General features: G+C 36.8%; 1 protein-coding gene across 1 annotated transcript in view; it reads left to right on the top strand.

Annotated features, from left to right (window-relative positions):
- SNTG2 (syntrophin gamma 2) overlaps positions 1 to 19,416 on the top strand; it is a 369,337-nt gene that overhangs the window by 252,788 nt on the left and 97,133 nt on the right. The window contains exons 11-12 of the mRNA XM_075201515.1: positions 3,320 to 3,358; positions 16,589 to 16,705. Of these exons, the coding sequence (XP_075057616.1) occupies positions 3,320 to 3,358; positions 16,589 to 16,705 (156 nt within the window). The remainder of the gene's footprint in view (positions 1 to 3,319; positions 3,359 to 16,588; positions 16,706 to 19,416) is intronic.

Genomic DNA, 19,416 nt, shown 5'->3' with positions numbered 1-19,416 from the left:
GGTGGCTGTCCAGGACTTAGTTACAGGACAGCAGTTCAGATATACTCATTGAATGAGATCATATCTCCACTCAGGGCTGCAAAGAGGGATTTTTAGCCCCAGTACAGCAATTTCTTGGGGCCCCCTTCATAGTCAACTATGATAGAGGCGTACGCTTTCAAAGGGGGTGTTACTTAGCTTGTGAAAAGCACTAGGCCACCCCATACAAAGAACTCCCTAGTTGCTGTGTGTACCATTAGCAGAAGTGTGTGGCGACAGCACACCAGAGTGTTACATCATCCAGTAGTCTCTTGCTGTGTAAGGCGATGATGCTGCAGTTGTCAGTGTTGGCGATGCACTGCCACCTGTAGCCGGTATTGCAGCGGATCCTCACATAAGGGCAGTGAGAAGCCAAATACAAATTATATATTAATGCAGTGGTGGAACTACCACTGGTGGCGCAGGTGCCGTGCACCGGGGCCCATGGAGATAATGGGGCCTATTGCATTGCAGCTGCATAGGGTCGGTGGCCCCGGTTCCCTCCTCCCTGTCTACCTGCACCAGGGCCCACAGCCCGCTAGTTCCTCCTCTGTAGTAATGCTATTTATATCGTACCCAACATGCTATTGTAAGTCAGTTAAAGAGAGTATAGACAAATTCAATGAGAACAAAGCACTTGAACTAGGTGATTTACATTTGCCAGTCCTGACAGCTAAGTTTAGTTTTTTTCTAACTCATTTACTGATGTGTAAACACTCTCTGCTCACAGATATGGTAGTGATGGCTTGCCAAATTAAAATTCTTGACAAGTTGAACTTGATAAACCTGTGTCAACAATTTCAACATTACTATTTAACTGTATGTAAAAATGTTTTTAAATGTTGCAAGTTGATTGGTGAACCTATTTGTTGAACTGGTTCTAAGTTTAAAAGAATACCAATAAATTCTCAAACTTTATATAGACTAAACAAAGTGAGCTAAGTTAGAACAAGAATAAAAGGTTCGAACATGTTCATGCTTTTTTTGTGTTTAAATTTCTACACTGTATTGAATTTTTAACTTTTTTTCCATGCAAACGGCCAACTCAGACTTTGAACTAGAACACAGTAATGTTATAAAATGTAGCCATATAAGCTCAAACAGGCAGAAAAGGCAACATGTTAAATATTATTTTATCTTTTAGCCAGCTGCAAACTCAAACTTTCATACTTTGAATTCTAGTTGAAAGCTTAGCAGCTATAAAATACACACCTTGCTGATCCAACCAAAAATGTGTTCTGACCAAAAGTTTGGATTTAGTGATCTGGGTCGTATCAATGGAAGTTTAGTTTGGTTGGACCATCTCTTATGATGTGGAATGACCAAAAGAACACCAGAAGTCCCAACATAACCTTTACCACTAATATGTATAATGACTGTAGTCTTGTAGAGTGTTTGTCAACTATGGCTGACTAGCTGATGGTTAATTATGTTATTATTATTCTATTTATAATGGTGACAAATGGGAATAGCTCCCACTACAATGAAAACTGTTAGAGGTCAGGAGTTGGTCAAATCCCTTTTTAAGCAACAATATTGTGTGGCAATAACAGAAGCTTGACTTCCCCATGTTATTATTGCCATTGCTGAGATGTGCTCTGAGATCATTCTTATCCTCCTCTGGTTTTCAGTAATTTATAATATCACAGAGAAGCCTATGTTCTCCGTCTGTCCACCCCTCCCCTTAGATTGTACGCTCCTCTGAGCAGGGCCATCTCTCCTCCTGTTTCCACCACTTCTAACTCTGCTCTCCAGCTACTTTGCCCTCCTCCTCGAGGGCCCTCCTCCCCCCTCTGGGGGTCTCCCTGTCTTCCGCGCCCTCCTTTTGGGCCCCGTCATTTGCGGATACTCCCCCCGCCCTCACTAGCTGTGCATTGAGCTTACTGAGTTACTGTGCTTTATGTTTACTGTACTGTGCTGTCTCACCTTGTATTGTAATTCATTTTGTCCCTGTATGGCGCCACGGACACCTTGTGGCACCCTATAAATAAAAATTAATAATAATAATAATAGCTCTTTATAATGCTTACATAATAGCCTTGTCAGCAGCACCTTATTTGTGATCTATGAAAAGATCTATAGTTCTTTGAAGGAGCTAGCCACAGGCTTGCTGAACATGTAGGGCCTGAGTCATTAAGGAGATAAATCAAATAAAAGAGTAAGCTTACTCCTGGACAAACAATTTTACAATGTAAGGGGTGCAAATTAGTTCATTGTTTTTCACATAAGGAAAATTCTGGCTGCTTTTTCATTTAACACACAAATACTTGATATCTTTATTCTTACACTGAAATTTAAAGTTGATCTAGGACATGCCCTAGCCCAACTCTAAATCTGTCCCCACATTTTAAATTTACCTCCCCCTCCAATGCAACATGGTTTTGCCCAGGTGCAAAGTTACTCCATTTTTATGCTTTGTTCACCTTAATGACTCAGGCCCGTAGAATATGTACAAGAGGATGCTTATCATATGGAAATAGCATCACACATATTTGTGCCAAAGTCAGCCAAAATTATATCATCTGTTAGATTTTCCAACCTGAAACTTATTGGTTCATTGTTTAGTTATGTCAGTTACACTTCAATGATGAGTATCTGTTTTTGAGGTTTCAATGTTTAGGCACAAATGTTATGTTATGTTCCATAAACCGATCCGCAATTCACTCATCTCTACGTGTAGCAAAAACGCTTATATATTTCTTAGCTCTTTTGTGGTATCAACACTTTCAGTAAGAGTTAATAATTTATTGCTCCCTTCTCTAGATTTTATTTAAAGGTCACGACACTTAAAGAAATGCATCTCTGGGTACAGGGAAGGTTCTGGTTTAAGAGCCTACATCAAAGCAGTTAGATCTGAAAAATATCAATGTAAAGGTGTCAAAACTGTGGTATATTATATTGCTTTGTACATGGATTGACAGCGTTTTAGAAAAAAGTCTTTGCCATAAACTTTGCAGTTTTACTTGTGCTGTCTAAACTCAAAGTGGGCACTTTGTCTTTTTCCAAGGTCACAAGATCTCGCACATCATTTTTGTCTGATCAACAAAGACAGTAAAACTTTACTGAATATTTCTCCACCTTCAGATTACTTTAATGTTTAGACTTGTGAATGCTTTATTTAACAATTGCGTTTTCATTCTAGCGTTCTCCTGCGTTTTTGATTTGTGCAGCACCCGTTTAAACTTTCTGGATAGGGGCTTTGCAAATATTATGAATCTATTTTATCTGTATAAACTTTAAATATTGTTGTTCATGAATGTATTTTGCCATGGCGTAACACAATATATATTTTTGTTAACAGATGAAAATGGTAAATAAATGCTATTCACCGTCTGATCAGGTATGGGAAATCATTTATTTTTTAACTCATTTATTTTATAAATAAAACTATTGTAATATATAACAAATAAGTTTCAATTCAAGTTTAATTAAAAGTAAAACCAACACAGGCAATAACAACAGCTGAAAAGTTATTTCTTCTTTTTGGTTCATAATCTTATCAATGATGGTGAAATACTTTGATCCAAGATAGAATAAAACCTGCAGCTTTTCATCTTAACAGGGCTGATATTAAAATATATATGTGATAGTATAACTACTGTAAATTATAAGGGTATTAGAAGTCACCTAAGAGTTTAGTAACCATATAAAGGAACAATGCTGTAGGTGTAGTGGTTTCACATAGATTATGAAAACCCAAGGTTATATCATGATACCGGTGATAGGATCCTAGCGACACAGTTATTCCTTATAATTCACACATTTTCCTAATGAACATTGAAGCAATAACATCAGAACTCACAGATTATAAACAATGACATCAGAACTCTCAGGTTATAAACAATGACATCAGAATTCCCAGGTTATAAGCATTGCCATCAGAACTCCCAGGATATAAGCATTAACATCAGAACTCCCAGGTTATAAACAATGACATCAGAACTCCCAGGTTATAAGCAATGACATCAGAACTCCCAGGTTAAAAGCATTAACATCAGAACTCCCAGGTTATAAGCATTAACATCAAAACTCCCAGGTTATAATCAATGACATCAGAACTCCCAGGTTATAAGCAATGACATCAGAACTCCCAGGTTATAAGCATTGCCATCAGAACTCCCAGGTTATAAGCATTAACATCAGAACTCCTAGGTTATAAACAATGACATCAGAACTCCCAGGTTATAAGCAATGACATCAGAACTCCCAGGTTATAAGCATTGACATCAGAACTCTCAGGTTATAAACAATGACATCAGAACTCCCAGGTTATAAGCAATGATATCAGAACTCCCAGGTTATAAGCATTGCCATCAGAACTCCCAGGATATAAGCATTAACATCAGAATTCCCAGGTTATAAACAATGACATCAGAACTCCCAGGTTATAAGCAATGACATCAGAACTCCCAGGTTATAAGCATTGACATCAGAACTCCCAAGTTATAAACAATGACATCAGAACTCCCAGGTTATAAGCATTGACATCAGAACTCCCAGGTTATAAACAATGACATCAGAACTCCCAGGTTATAAGCAATGACATCAGAACTCACCATTTATAAAGATATTACTTACAGGAGTTAATGCGTATACTAGCACCACTTGTGTCTTATTTAATATATTAACTTTCATCCTAAAGGGGACTGACCCATTAAACATTTTCTTCATGTTCTATAAATATCTCATGCTTACTCCTATTTCATCTTAATGGATTTTTTTATCTAGCACATTTTCCAAATTAGTTTTCTTTTGTCTTTACTAGTCGATAATTCTCTATATAAATTGTATCTTTTCTCTTCCATCGCTCGCTGCTTTGATTCTGTTTCCTTTGTTCTCTCCTCGTTAGTTATTTAATTTGATTAAGCTTCCTATATCTTAATCTTACTTTCTTAATTTGTTTCAGTTTGTTTTCATTTACTACCCTAGTGAGCTCTACTGTTCATTTCCTTTATTATATCCATAAAGAGCTTAGTTTTTACATAACATTTTCATAGGGCTAAATGTTTTATAGATTTGATGGGAGGTCCTAATTTTTTGCCCACTGCAAAGCATTGACTTTGAATGGTTACTTCCTTGACTTCTTATCCACCTTAACTACTAACAATGAATAACTAAATTGGAGCAAGTGGTGTTTTTAAGGTAGAACAAATCTCTTATCACAGGCATATCCCAGTTTACTCTTTCAAAAATGAGGGAGCCCTGAGCCATAAGGTGACTTTAGCATCTTCAGGCCCAAGAGTGTTTTAGACCATTGGAGCCAGACTACTGATTCTTTTGAAAGGGTGGATTGGCAGAAAGGGCTTTTGTTTGATTTTGTGCTGAAATAAATATATTTTTTCAGATTAAATATATTACATAGGGAAAACAGGCAAAACCAAGCAAAATAGCATATTCTTATAATTATTCCCATAGTAATGTTGACCCAATGAATGCATTACCAAATACAAACACTTTATGTAAGGATTAGCATAGTAAAATCAAGATTTTATTTTTCTACTTCTCTTTTATATAAGTTTCTTACTAATGTTTTTTATTTTACTATGAATCACCCATCTCCATGTTGTGATTTTGTTTCCAAAACTATTGTCATGTTTTAGGGTTTGGTTTTAGGCTCAGGTTGTTTATTTTTATATTTTTCATCAAACATAAATTTGATGAAAAATGGAAACAAAAACTTCATAAAATCATACAATGTTGAGCAGTTATTTGTTACAACATTAGTATTTATATCATTAACATTCATTTTTGGTCAATTTGGTAATGGACAACTCACAAGTAATAGTATTATGAGCTGTAGCAAACTGACTGGATAACAAATGTTTCCTACACCCAATATTAAATGGATGTGTGTAATGGAGAACAAGCTTTTTCCCTCTTTTGTATATTTCTCTATAGACCACATTTCTAACCTCAATACAGTGTTCTGTCCATTCTGTGCTACTAGGAGAGGGCGTTGCATGCAAATTAGCAGAACAGTCCTGCATAGGATGACAGTCTAATAAAATATACATTCAAGAGAGCATTGGATGCATATGTAACACAGTGATAGAGCATCCTCACATAGGATGACAGTTTAATAAGAGATAAAAGATTTACAATAAGAAAAATTAGGTGGCACTGGACACAAAGGAAACCGAGTGGCAGAGAAGCACTAATAGTAAGGAAGTTTATTAAAGGATGCATGTGGCAAATACCAGAATTTCACAAGATGATGGCATTGGAAGTAAATGAAATAGATGTAAAAGATGCTTTGGCCATCTGTGTATTTTATTTAAGTGCCACCCTACTATCTAGCAGAGGGGGGGGGGGGTAGATAGTTGAGTGGCAGTTAAATAAAGGATGCAGATGAGCAATGCCCAGCATTTATTAATAGTGCAAGGAGGTGGCATTGTCCTTGGGCCCTCCCACCTTTGTGTTGAAGATTATTATTATTATTATTATCTTTTATTTGTTAGGCGCCACAAGGTATCCGTAGCGCCGTACACAGTACAAACAGTGGACTATACAGGGTGAAACAGTACAGAACAATAAACAAAAATACCAATACTTCAGAAGCTCCACACAGGCTAATACAATAAGCATGGAGTAGAAGAACAGGTGAGGAGGGAAGACGGCCCTGCTCATGTGAGCTTACATCCTAAGGGAGGTTAGACAGAACAGGCACAAGGGGAGCCAGAAGAGAGACGGGAGAGCGTTAAACAGGAGATGTATGGTGTAGACCAGACACTTCAGCAACAGGGAATGTCACATTTGTATCTGATGTGTTTCATTTGTTTGGGCCCCCAAAAAACAAAAGATTATGGACTTCAGACTATGGATTAGAATATAGGCTCAGAGTAAATATATTTGTTAAATTTCCCATTGTTAAATTTCCCATTATTGTTATGGTCATCAGTGCCAGCACTGTTATCATCAAGATCAATATCAGGATCACACAATATAATAGTGTCAGACTAAGGCCTAGATTTACTAAGCTGCAGGTTTGAAAAAGTGGGGATGTTGCCTATAGCAACCAATCAGATTCTAGCTTTCTTTTATTTAGTACCTTCTTCAAAATGACAGCTAGAATCTGATTGGTTGCTATAGGCAACATCCCCACTTTTTCAAACCCGCAGCTTAGTAAATCTACCCCTAAGTGTCCTACTTCTTGCTATGCCTGTTTTGGAGGTGAGAGGGCTATATTTAGAGTCAGAAGGTGATGCATGAGAAGTTACGGAAGATTCATGACCTTGGTGGACTCCCAAATTGCTCTGGGCTTTCTTATACGAGTAGTAGCCGGCCAGTACTAGTGATAAAAAGTGTCTGTGGTCTGAGCCTTTCATTTCTACTGTTGGTGGTGTACTGTATATGATGTTATTTTATTTTTATTTTGTTTTGTGTTGCAAAATTGAACACAATCAATATTATTATTATGCTCATGTTTCCCTTAATATTTAAAAGATTGTTGGTAAGCATTTTTAGAGGGCCCTATCTGAGACTTTCTTCTTACATGACCTTCACTAGTAGAAGTAGTACTAATGCCAGTGAGGTGCTAGTAAAGCTGTGTACTGCAGTGTCACTGCAAAATAAAGTGAATACCAGTATTATCTTGTTTTAGCTGCCACCATATCATGTTAACACACAAGGAGATAGAGAAAGGAGGTATTGCAGAATTGTGTTATCTCCGAAACACAATATTGTTTAGTAGTTTTTATTAACTGGTCGATAGCCACATGATTGAAAGATGGGGCTGTCATAGACACAGGGCTGGATTAACCCGAGGTCTAACTGGACTACAGCCCAGGGGCCTCAGGCATCCCGGGGGGCCTTGAAAATGCTCAGCAGCATTATTGATTGGTGCGGGGCTGGGGTCACCCCCAGCCCAAACAATGCTGCTGAGCCTGTCACTGTAATCCTTCGCCGGCGCTCAGTAATCTCCTTACTGAGGAGATATCGTGAGAGTGGGACTATGAGTATCACTCTCACGAGATCTTCTCAGTAAGGAGCTTACAGCGCACCTCGGAAGGACTACAGTGACAGGAGAAGGAGGTAAGTGCTTGGGGAGAGGTGACGGGTGGCTCACAGGTAGGGCCTCACTGGGGGAATGGAGACCCCCTTAGCCCAGAGGCCTCCATTCCCTTAATCCGAATCTGCATAGACAACTTGTTTTTCTAAACATCAAATGGAAGAAAAGCCATCCTGTCACTAACTGAGACAGTAGGCACAGATGGAAACCAGAATGGACTGAACAGCTTACATTAGAATATTAAATATGTGGGTCACTTACCAAAACCCACAAATCTCCCCAGCAGAGAGATTTCAAATTCACCTTCCTCTTGTCCAATCAGGTGTGGAATAAACACTGGGTTTATTTTTCATTACATGATTGTTAAAGAGGGAGTCAAACTCTTATTCACTATGCTGCCAAAAGTGATGGGCTTTAATAAAAACATCCCCTTAACCTTTTTTTTTTCTTTGATGGCAGGTTAATTCTCATTAGATTACGCCTGAAAATACGCCTGCACTAGCTACATAAGAGACTATATAACATATTTTAAGGCAACATTTTATTTTTATAGGAATAAAAATGTCATTGTTTTTATACATAAATTTACTTAGTTTCACTTTTGTACATTATGCAGAAAGTGGCATTGTAATTTTGTGCAACCTCCCTCCCCCTTTCCCCTATATGGAATACAAAAATGGTTGTGAAATAAATCACAGTAAAACACAGAAGAAATTAACTTGTCACACTGATATCAATGAACTTAATGGGATACACTTTTTTCCATATGTGAACTGAACCACACGCTGAGTTTTTGGGACAACCAATCAAAATATAATTCACCCTGTACTGACAACATATTTTAACTTTAGCTTCATTTACATTCTTCTATACAATCATTTGTCCTCATATACTTACCCTAAGCAAGCTCCGCTAAACCTCTGAATGAGTCAAATTTTTACGTAAGTGGGCCTATGTAACTTATTCAATCAGATATTTACAGCACCCTGACATATTCCATGTCTCATACTTATCAGTTTCTGCAAACTAGTGAGAACATCCAGTGGGGACCACACCCCCATTAATGGATTGGCTGGTTCATTTTTAGTTCCCAAAGCTGGTGGGGGGGGGGAGACTCAGATCAGCAGCCAATTAGGAACAGTTTTAAAGAAAAAATATAATTAGCCCAGTGACCCAGCCCAAGGTAACCCACTATGGGACCGGCCTGAGGGGCAAATGCCCCCTTGCACACCAGCCCAGCCGGCCCCAGTCAATATGTTAATGACAATGCACATTACCTACATTTTTATTTTACCTTTAGTTAAAATTCCTTAAATACATATTTTGCTGTACTATACTGTGAAGTTTTAGGGGTAGACTTATCAACAGGCCCGGCGCTTCCATTAGGCAAGGTTAGGCAATTGCCTAGGGTGCCGGGTTCTGGAGGGTGCCTCGAAATTAAAAAAAACGGAAATCCACGGGGAGGAGAGGAGGGAAGGGGCTATAAATCTTACCTGCATGAAGCTGCTCCTCTCTGCTCTGTCTTCTCCCCTCCGCTCACTGACAGTGACAGGCCGTGATGATGTCATCATCATGGCCCGACGGGGAGAAGACAGAGCAGAGAGGAGCAGCTTCATGCAGGTAAGTTAAAGAAAGACATGGGGATGGGAGGGGAGCTGAGGGGAGGGAAGCACAGCAGCGATTTTTAAAGGGGGGGGCGGCGATTTTTAAAAGGGGGGGGTGGCAATTTTCACACTGTGCCTAGGGCGCCAAGGACCCTAGCACCGGCGCTGCTTATCAAACATTCTAAAAAGAAAATGTGGAGATGTTACCTATAGCAACCAATCAGATTCTATAATGTACTAGATAAAGAATAGCTAGAATTTGATTGGTTGCTATGAACAACAGCTCTATTTTGCTTTTTAGAAAGTTCGATAAATCTACTCCTTAGACTCAGCCTCAGCCTTCCAGCTCTTCAAGGACTTCATTTAGTATTGAAGTGTATTGACTTGGTGTTTGAAAACGCAACGATAAGTCTTTTGTATCACCTCTACATGGCGAACAGCAACTATAAAATGGATAAAAGTCTATGCTAATGGTATGTCTTAACAACTATTTTAGAAACTTGCAAAATTCACAAGTTAATTACGTTTGGTTTAGGTCATAAAAATCTCAAATGTTGAAAATAATAACAATTTATTTAATAGAATGTGATCCATGGTCTCATGTAGACATTCAGGATTAATCATACTTTATTTCCAAGAGATTTCTCCATTAATTCTGCAGGTTTTAAAAAGGCATATTTATTTCCTATACAAAAAGAGCATAAATATTTAATACTTGATCTTTTTTTCTCCTTAACTTACTCTCAATCATTGCTATGCAAATTAAATCATTTGAGTTACCCTTAACAATAAATTCCAATTTCAAAGTACAATTTGATATAATCATGAGTTTCATATTTAAAAATAAACAGTCAGGAGATCACATTTTGGCAATGTGTAAAGACTGTACAATCTGTTATTAAAACAGATCATTATCAACCAAAAGTTATTTTGCTTAAAAAAATAAATGAAAATAAATTATTTTCTGCGTGCCATATCTACAAGAAGATAATTGCATTGTAGTCTAGATTTCTATGTTAATGTATATCCATTATCTACGCACAGTGGATGTCAATGTGTGGGTTGAACCAATATTCATTACAATAGAGCATATGACTTCTCCAGGATCCTCTGCCCCCACATACTTCCCATCAGTATTGATAATGCTATAACGCTCCCTTATGATGTGTTGGTCATCTGTGCAATGCAAAGATTGCCACAACTCCTTTTAGGAATAATATATGTAGTAGTCACCTGTGCTCCTTTCTCCAGATTCCGCAGCGCCCGACACTCTGAATCCACATAAGTGTGAGGTTATGGGGTTCTTTATTGCACTAGGGCCAACACCAGGTATAAATCCAACAAGGTTTTATTTAACTGTTGAAGGTTTTATTAACAGTCAGCAACATCAACAGAACACACCAGCATAAAATACAATCACCAAGGGGGTAACAGAGTCTCTCAAATAGAGGGTTACAGGTCCCAAAGTAAATGACTGGCAAATAGTGCCAATAACACTGTGATGATACCAGGATGTTAGGGTAGGAACCCAGAAGAAAGTCCAGGTATCAAGGGGTTCAGGATCACACGGGCAAAGAAAAGGTGTGGATACAATGGTATCTTTATTACAGCTAACTGCAAACAATCGCTTATATATATCAAACAATAATTTAAACAACACCCAGTGTTCACCAAACTTCAACCATCACCCAGTAACACCCCAGTGTTCAATAACCCCAAATTGTTTATAACGAAAATAGGTTTTATTGACCAGTACAAGTTAGAGGAGAATGATGATGTCCGTGATTAATAGAATAAGCCAGGTAGAGCAAACAAGTCTGCAAGTCCAGGAAAAGCTTGTAATCCAATAGCCACAATACTCCCAGGCAAAATCCTCAGCACACGGGCAGCAGCCGAAACTCCAACGCCAGTAGCTTCTAGAAGCAAAAATCACACACCCATATGTCTCTCCTGCAGGCCTTCTTAAAGGGACAACATTTCCCATGTGTGGAATCCCTCCCTGCAGGGTTATCCACAGGTCACAGATGCTGGGATTGGCTGGGAGGTATTAGGGGGATGGAGATGGGAGTGGAGAGCAGTCATCCCTCTCATGGTTCTCCTCCTGCTGTTTTGGAGACTAGGAGTCTGACACAGTTCCAGGGAGAACAATCACTGCTCCAACCAGTTGCTGAATGACTTAATCCTGGTTAAGTAAGAGAGGTTTAAACCCCTTCCAGTCATTTGTGATGTCAGAGGGTCTCCAGCTGCCTTTAGCTTCCTGTCTGTAAGAGGGGGGCAATGCCTTGATCAGGAAACAGTACATCTACCATGTTGTAATCCAATATGATGTTCAGATGAATACATGTAACCCACCTGGCTTTATTTAAGAATAATATGGTTAACTTAAGTCCATTTCATAGGTTTTTATACACACTTAGATTATGTAACAAATGAGGTTAGTAACTTAAAGCAACACAATGTTCAGCTAAGAACAAGCAACTTTCATTCTAAGTGCTTAAAATGATAGATGGGGAAAATGATGGCTGTCAGACCCATCGTGTTACAAACACACATATCCAATGGAGTCTTGATGGCCAGTTTACCCTGACCAAAACATCACCTCTGATGTCAGTCTTTCCCAAAGCGAACAACCCTCTGGACCCTCGGGGCTAGACAGCCCCCCTGCCCTGAACGTGTTTTTTCATGTAGCACACAAATATCAACTCTAAATTTCAGTGTATAAATAAGCTATCAAGTATACATGAAAAAACAGGCAGTATTAAACTTATGTGCAAAACAGAATACTAATTTGCACCCCTTGCATTGTAACATGGTTTTGTCCAGGAGACTGAAATAAGAAGTTTCTCAAGTTAAGATCCTTAATGAATCAGGCCCTAAAACAGTAAGCAGTGAAATAGGAGTAAAATATTGTGCAGTGGTGGACATGGGCATTTGCATACCTAAAATGGGCTTGTTGGGGTGAAAATTGACAGATTTACCTTTAAGTAGATGGAGCTTTTATTGCAGTTTGTTGGGCTAGCATTTGGATGTGTCTTCTCCATGGAAGTACCAGTGGGATGTGAAAGCACCAGCGTGGCCTGTTTAATAAATATTGGAAACGCTGAAGATTAGTGGCAGTGACGATCAGTGGTACCATCGCACTGTGTTTCAAATTTAGCAGGTCTCCTATAAATAGGCTATTCTGTATAGTATATAGAGTAAAAAACAAGTAGCATTTAGTCCCCATAGCATGATCATCATCCTTGTTTATTTATAGGGTGCCACAGATTCCATAGCGCTGGACAATCATCTTACATATATGAATAAGTACATTTGCAGATATAACATCCATGAAAATAATAGACATAATAACAAATACATGAATACAGTTAAGCATAATAACTCCTACATGCATAATCATGAGCTAAGAATTATAGCTAGTATGAATACCGGTACGAGTTCCAGTGTCATACAAGGTGGACAGACATGAGACATAGGGGGGTATTCAATTTACAGCGAGAATTTTTTTTTAAAAAAAAGATCACTCGTGGGTTTTTACCTGCTATAGCGACAGTTTAGTTAACGCAGCATGAAAACTTGTGCAATTCAATTAAAAATAGGGAACGCTGCCCCGCGCGGTAATCATTGTGTTTGCGAGTTTTTAGGGGATTGAAGGGGAGTTTTAACACGGTCATGTATAACACAAAAAAATTTGCATAAATTTTCATACATTTTATTGCATTACCCAACCATTCTAGTTGATAATAACTACATTACAGTACTTTCTTTAGCATATTTTTTTATTTAACTATTTTTTACTATAGAATCATCTATACCATGTCAAAACACATTAGTAATAGCATATTTGGTCCAAAAACATACATAAATATATTTAATAGGTGATTTTTATTTTTATTTTTTCTATTTTATTTTATTTAATTATTTTTTTAACAAGAAAATCATAGTTTATCCTTTTTTTGCTCATTATTACATGATTTCAAATAGTTTTCAGAGGTTTTTTTATTTTTATCAAACCCCAAAGAGGTGCGAGATAAAACAGCATATTAGTCAGTTTAACGCGCCGCATTAAAAAAAAATAGAATTGCTTTTAACGCGGCTGCCTCTCGCACACCCTAAACTTTCAATAGACCTTCCATTGGAGCGCGAGAGGACCGTTTGTTAAAAAAAAGCAGAGTGTTAAAAATGGAATTGAATCGCGGGTAAAGTTAACCCGCTTGAAAATGATAAAAAAAAACAGTGTTAAAATGACTTAACGCGGTCCAAAAAAAATCTCTTGGTCAATTGAATACATCCCATATAGTAAAGAGAATTGTGTCAGTGAGAGCTTACATTCTAGCCATTAGCATAGCAGGTTTGTATAGGGGCCTTGTGATCTGGTAGAACTTCTGTTAATCCTGTTGCTATACCACTATTTAAGTGCTTAACTACTAATTAAGGATTGAGCACAATATATAAATATATATATATATATATATATATATATATATATATATATATATATATATATAAATATAATCTCTGAACTTGTTTTGTAGCCAGAAATACGGAGAATACTGATATGATCAGTGATTTAAAAATAGTCACAGATCTGTCAGCTAGTGCTAAGTGTAAGCTGTGCTATGAAAACACCTGCAAGTTTATTAGATTTATACAGTACTACTGAATACATAAGGCGCACATGATAAGGGAAGTGACAATCACACAATCTAGAAGGTACGGCGATATAAATGTATTTATTCAAAGTCGCGGCATGAACGGGAAATGTGTTTAAATTTGAAATTGCTCTCATTTGGAGAAATGCCATGAGGCAAGTGACAATTTAGAGACAGATTTGACAAATTAAATAGGTAACTAGTAACTGTGAAGTAAAGTTTCAGTTTTTTAATGCTCATGGTACATTTGTTGCTTTAATATAAGACATCTAAAATAATATTTAGGTGAGAGAAAGAGCTTTAAATAACTTCTGAGTCTATCGATGCAAGAAGACAAAAAGCTTTTAAGAAGTGATAAAAGCCTTGAAAAATTCTTGTGGTTTATTTTTGATTAAATAATTTTGCTGGATCTTCGCAAATCAAATTGTGATATATCCACATCGCATTAGTCCAGATATAAATTGTGCACTTCAAGCACTTAAATTTCATCTAATGCATTTTTTATTGAATTTAGCCAGATTTATGAAAGGCTCACACAGTTTAAACCACACAAAAACAATTTAATGATTAAGATTTACAAACCTTGGACTGTGTAGCATTGTTTTCAGGAATTGCATGTAATAAATCAGAAAACATATTTAGCACTATTAAAATCAATATACTTTTCCACGAACTCCATTTTATCGCTGTATAATGACCATCTTTTTTTTCATTGGTGTTTAAATAGAATTTTATTTAGGTTATTTGTATCATACGCTATTATGAAAAACATTGTATATAGGTCTATTTATGAAAGATTGAAAGTTCAATTTGTACTTTTGATATTATTTGCTGTTTTTTAAGCCAAAAAATGACTACAGTACTTATTTTACTTATTTATGAACCAACAAAAGTGTCTTTAGCAATGCCATTTTTTTGTGGGGCACAATATTTAAATGTGATTCTAGGGGTGGATATATGAAGATGATCCCTGGCTTGTCAGTCATTGCAGAGCTTCTTTCTCACCACAAAAGAATGTGATTCTTTATTTTGAGGATAAACCAAGCAGTACATATGGAGAACATTTTGTTTTTATCCCACCACTTGCGAGAGAGTCAAAATAGAAGGTGCAGGATTTTGCAACATGATCAATCATGCCTGCAATTGTGCACATGTTACTGGATTTATTTTTTTCTGGAGAAATATGTGCTCTGTTTGTATTTGAGGAGTAGAATTGAAAAGTTTCAATTAATGAAGGAGGTGGTCATAAGTTATTGGTAAGATGGGCTTTAAGTTGACATTTTTATTTTTTTCGCCTTCTGCATTTTAAGCCAGTCCCACAATCCCACAAAAGTAAGTGCAGACTGATGGTACGAGAACAGTTATAAATAATGAAATATAGGAGTGCACATATGTATGTGTGAAATGGATAAATAGGTAAATTCACACAAATAGAAATGTGTTGTCTCAACAACCCTTAGGGGTAAATGTATCAAGCTGCAAGTCTCCGGCAGGTTTGAAAAGTGGATATGTTGCCTATAGCAACCAATCAGATTCTAGTTATCATTTATTTAGTATGGGAATTAGGCAAACGGACTGCGCTATATTCCAATGGCGCAAGAGTGGCACACAACAAGGGTCTCCCTCCCTCAACGAGCATCAATTATGAGTACAGTTCAACACATTCTGGCAATTGTTTGAACTTATTCCTGGAAGCATATGGAGGGATCACTTTATTAAATATTGTTGGATTCCTGGTTTATTTTGGCATTATTATCTGTGGTTTGGATATCTGAATTTCAATTGAAATTAATCAACAGTTTTCATTTGTTTTAATTTATTGTTTTTAACCTATGTGTTTTATTTATTTATAATTGTCATATTAAATTGGTTTTTATTTAATTTTTTATTTTATTTTATTTTGGATCCTTTCTCATAACATATCTATAAACTCAGTTAAGATTATGTTGTTTATATATGAGTCTGAATTCATTATACTATTTATTATATTAGGAAGTCAACGAGCCAACTATTTATTGATTCTATCATTTATTTAGTACATTCTACAAAATGATAACTAGAATCTGATTGGTTGCTATAGGCAATATCTTTTCAAACTCATCAGAAACTCGCAGTTTGATACATTTACCCTTAATCTCTATTAAATTAGAGACTAAAATCTGATAATCATTGGCAAAAGTATTCTAGATAAATGCTTCTCAGTTTGCCTTTAATGTTAATATATCCTTTTCCTTTTCTTTCCCTTTCCCTTTTCTTTCCCAATGTTTGTTTGGTGGCATAAAATGTCTGTTTTCATCTCTGTACAGATCCTGCACATGGGGTGGGTGAGTGAAAAAGTACAAGGATCGGATGGATCACACATTTATAAATTCAAGTTCCTGGTACTGAAGGGTTCGTCTTTCTACATCTTCAAAACACCACCAGTAAGATAATCAATTTTTTTTTATAGATTATCATTGTAGGTACAAAAGATAGAAATGATTTGTAATTCCTACTTATATTCATTTAATCTCAGAAGCTGCTTAAAATGGGTAAAACTTGAGTAGTGCCCCATCTTTTTTATGAATAACAGTTCTCATTAGATCAAATGCTACATTACCTGTTATTATCAAGCACAAAAAGAATCACAGATAACAAAAATAGCAAAATGTTGCTTAAAAAATAGATGTGCTACTGTACTGTGAAAATGTAATATTGGACAGAAAAGAAATGCTAATATAACTAATGCTTAAAAAATAGAGTTGCATCTGCAATGTGTAGATGTATATATTGGACAGAAAATAAAAGCTAATTCAAAAACCGAGTGTGCGATTTGTTGCTTTACATCTTTACATTGATAGTGTCAATTGTAAACAAGATTCTTATAGTTGTTCATATGGATGAAGGGAGCGGAACATACTCTTCTTACTGATTTTACTGTATGTGCCCCTCTAGAACACTTTCAAATTAAACAGTGATGTGCTACATGTGATCTTACGAGCAGGGCCTTCTTACCTCTACGTATGTATGTATTGCCCAGTATTGTTTTATTACTGTTTGTTCCCAATTGTAAAGTGCTACGGAATTTGCTGGCGCTACATAAATAGATGTTGATAATAATGGCACATTTATGAAATAAATTCAGACAAGAGAAATCGAAGACGACCATAATTGATATCTACTGTCAAAGCCTCTTAAAAAACATGAATAACAAATAAAATAACCAGCAATATTATGTCATGTTATTTCCCTACTAATTTATTATATAAATGCATAGATTTGTATAGTAATTATTATATATCACCACCTGATTCCACAGTGCTATACAGAGCATATGTAATCATTCATATAGACCCTTGCTTTATAGGATTACAGTCTAAATTCTCCACCACATAAGCAAAATAGTCAATTTTTGTCAGATGCCAATTAACTTACCGCTCAACACAGATGGGGCCATGGTTGGAATTGAACTCACGATCCCAGTGCTGTGAGGCAGTTTAGTCACTGTGCCACCGTGCCACCCATGTATTGCTCTTTTGTACATTTCAGTATCATGACGTGTTTTTACTGTTATCACAATTTATATTGCATGGGTCTTTATGTAACTGTCATTGCCCATAGATTGCAAATGAGTTATATAATTCTTAAAAGCTTTGTCAAAAAACCCTGCAAAATTAAGATTTGTTATGTACTTTTCCCTCTCCTCCAACACTCAATTGTTGAATATACCTGTAAGTCATCAAGAACTGATCCAAACACTCATGGATGCAAAATTGGCCACATCATTTATTGATAACAAAATAGAGAAAGCTGTTGGCATCACATACTTTTATTTGAATATATATTAGGGAAACCCAGTGGTAACCACCGTAAATTAAGCTGAAATGCAATGGCTAAATTATTTTATTTAACAGAATTCAATAACTTCTTTATGCACTACATTACATGTAGCAATGTTAGCAATGGAGTATAATGAACAAATAACTACATAGTTAGATTGATGGGCATGGTCAAATTTAATTTTGAGAGATACTTCTATTTACACTAGGGATAAGGCAATGTAAAGCTGGGCAGACTTTATAAATTCTCCCAATTTTATTTTCATCATTATGCTGTGTAAGATTCCACTTCTTTGTTACTGCGTGCCATGTATAATGTTGCGGTATGTCTTCGGTGTTCAACTTGAAGTAAGCTGTCAAGGTGGTGATTTGTATTTTCATCTTCTAATGCCGCATCTTCCCTGAAATATACAGTCTGAAGAACAGGCAGGTGGATAGAGAGATGTACAAGCGTATGCGATTTGGCCTACATGTTGAATTCAAGGAGTCGCCAGCACTCCTCCGGTGCGCTAACGTAATGCATGTCTTGATAAAGTTTGATCTCACCATAGATTGCCTCACTACTATTTTAATGTTGGCTGCATCTTAGTCTTTGTGAATATATTTATGTAGATTCATTACTGCCACCACAGATGAACAGATTTCAACATTAATGTGAACAGACTATTTCTTGGTGAGGTATTGGTTAAATGGTCAATTTGATGGTCACTAATTTTGCTGGTTATGACCCGCCCATATTCTCTACACCTGTAGCGTAAATAGCCTGCTACATTTTCTTTTGTGATCTCCAAAAAGCTTTTTCGATAATCTCTGGTACATTTCCCTTATTTGTCCATGCATGAAGCTTTTTGGTTTAGATTACCACATGATACGTGGACCATACAGTTTGACACTCAACAGGGCTGCTCATAACTGTCACAGTTTCCAGACCACCCAGTAGGTCAAATGTTCCAGGTCACCCAGCAGGTGCACAGGGAGAAATCACTAACTATCACATATTCCAGAGCAACCAGCAGGTGCACAGTTATATTGCCAACTGTCATATTTCCCAGAAGACAATGGTAATGCATTATTGTAAATGGCTGGTGGAGGTTTTGCAAAATAAGTTTGAAATGATGAAACTGATTCAATGCCAACATTTTCTGCAAATATAAAAGTTGTTATACACATCGGTGGCTTACAGCACTGGGGTCATGTGTTAGATTCCCGACCATGGCCTTATGTGTGTGGAGTATGAATACCTTTCATTTTATGTATCATATGCCCTGCTCAGACAAGGGCATCATAGAAATAAGCCACTCATAAAAGTTGTACTT

The sequence above is a fragment of the Mixophyes fleayi genome, chromosome 3, assembly GCF_038048845.1.
Source record: "Mixophyes fleayi isolate aMixFle1 chromosome 3, aMixFle1.hap1, whole genome shotgun sequence".
NCBI lineage: Eukaryota > Metazoa > Chordata > Amphibia > Anura > Limnodynastidae > Mixophyes > Mixophyes fleayi.
The sequence above is the reverse complement of the archived record's forward strand: the minus strand, read 5'-3'. Positions and strand labels throughout refer to the sequence as shown.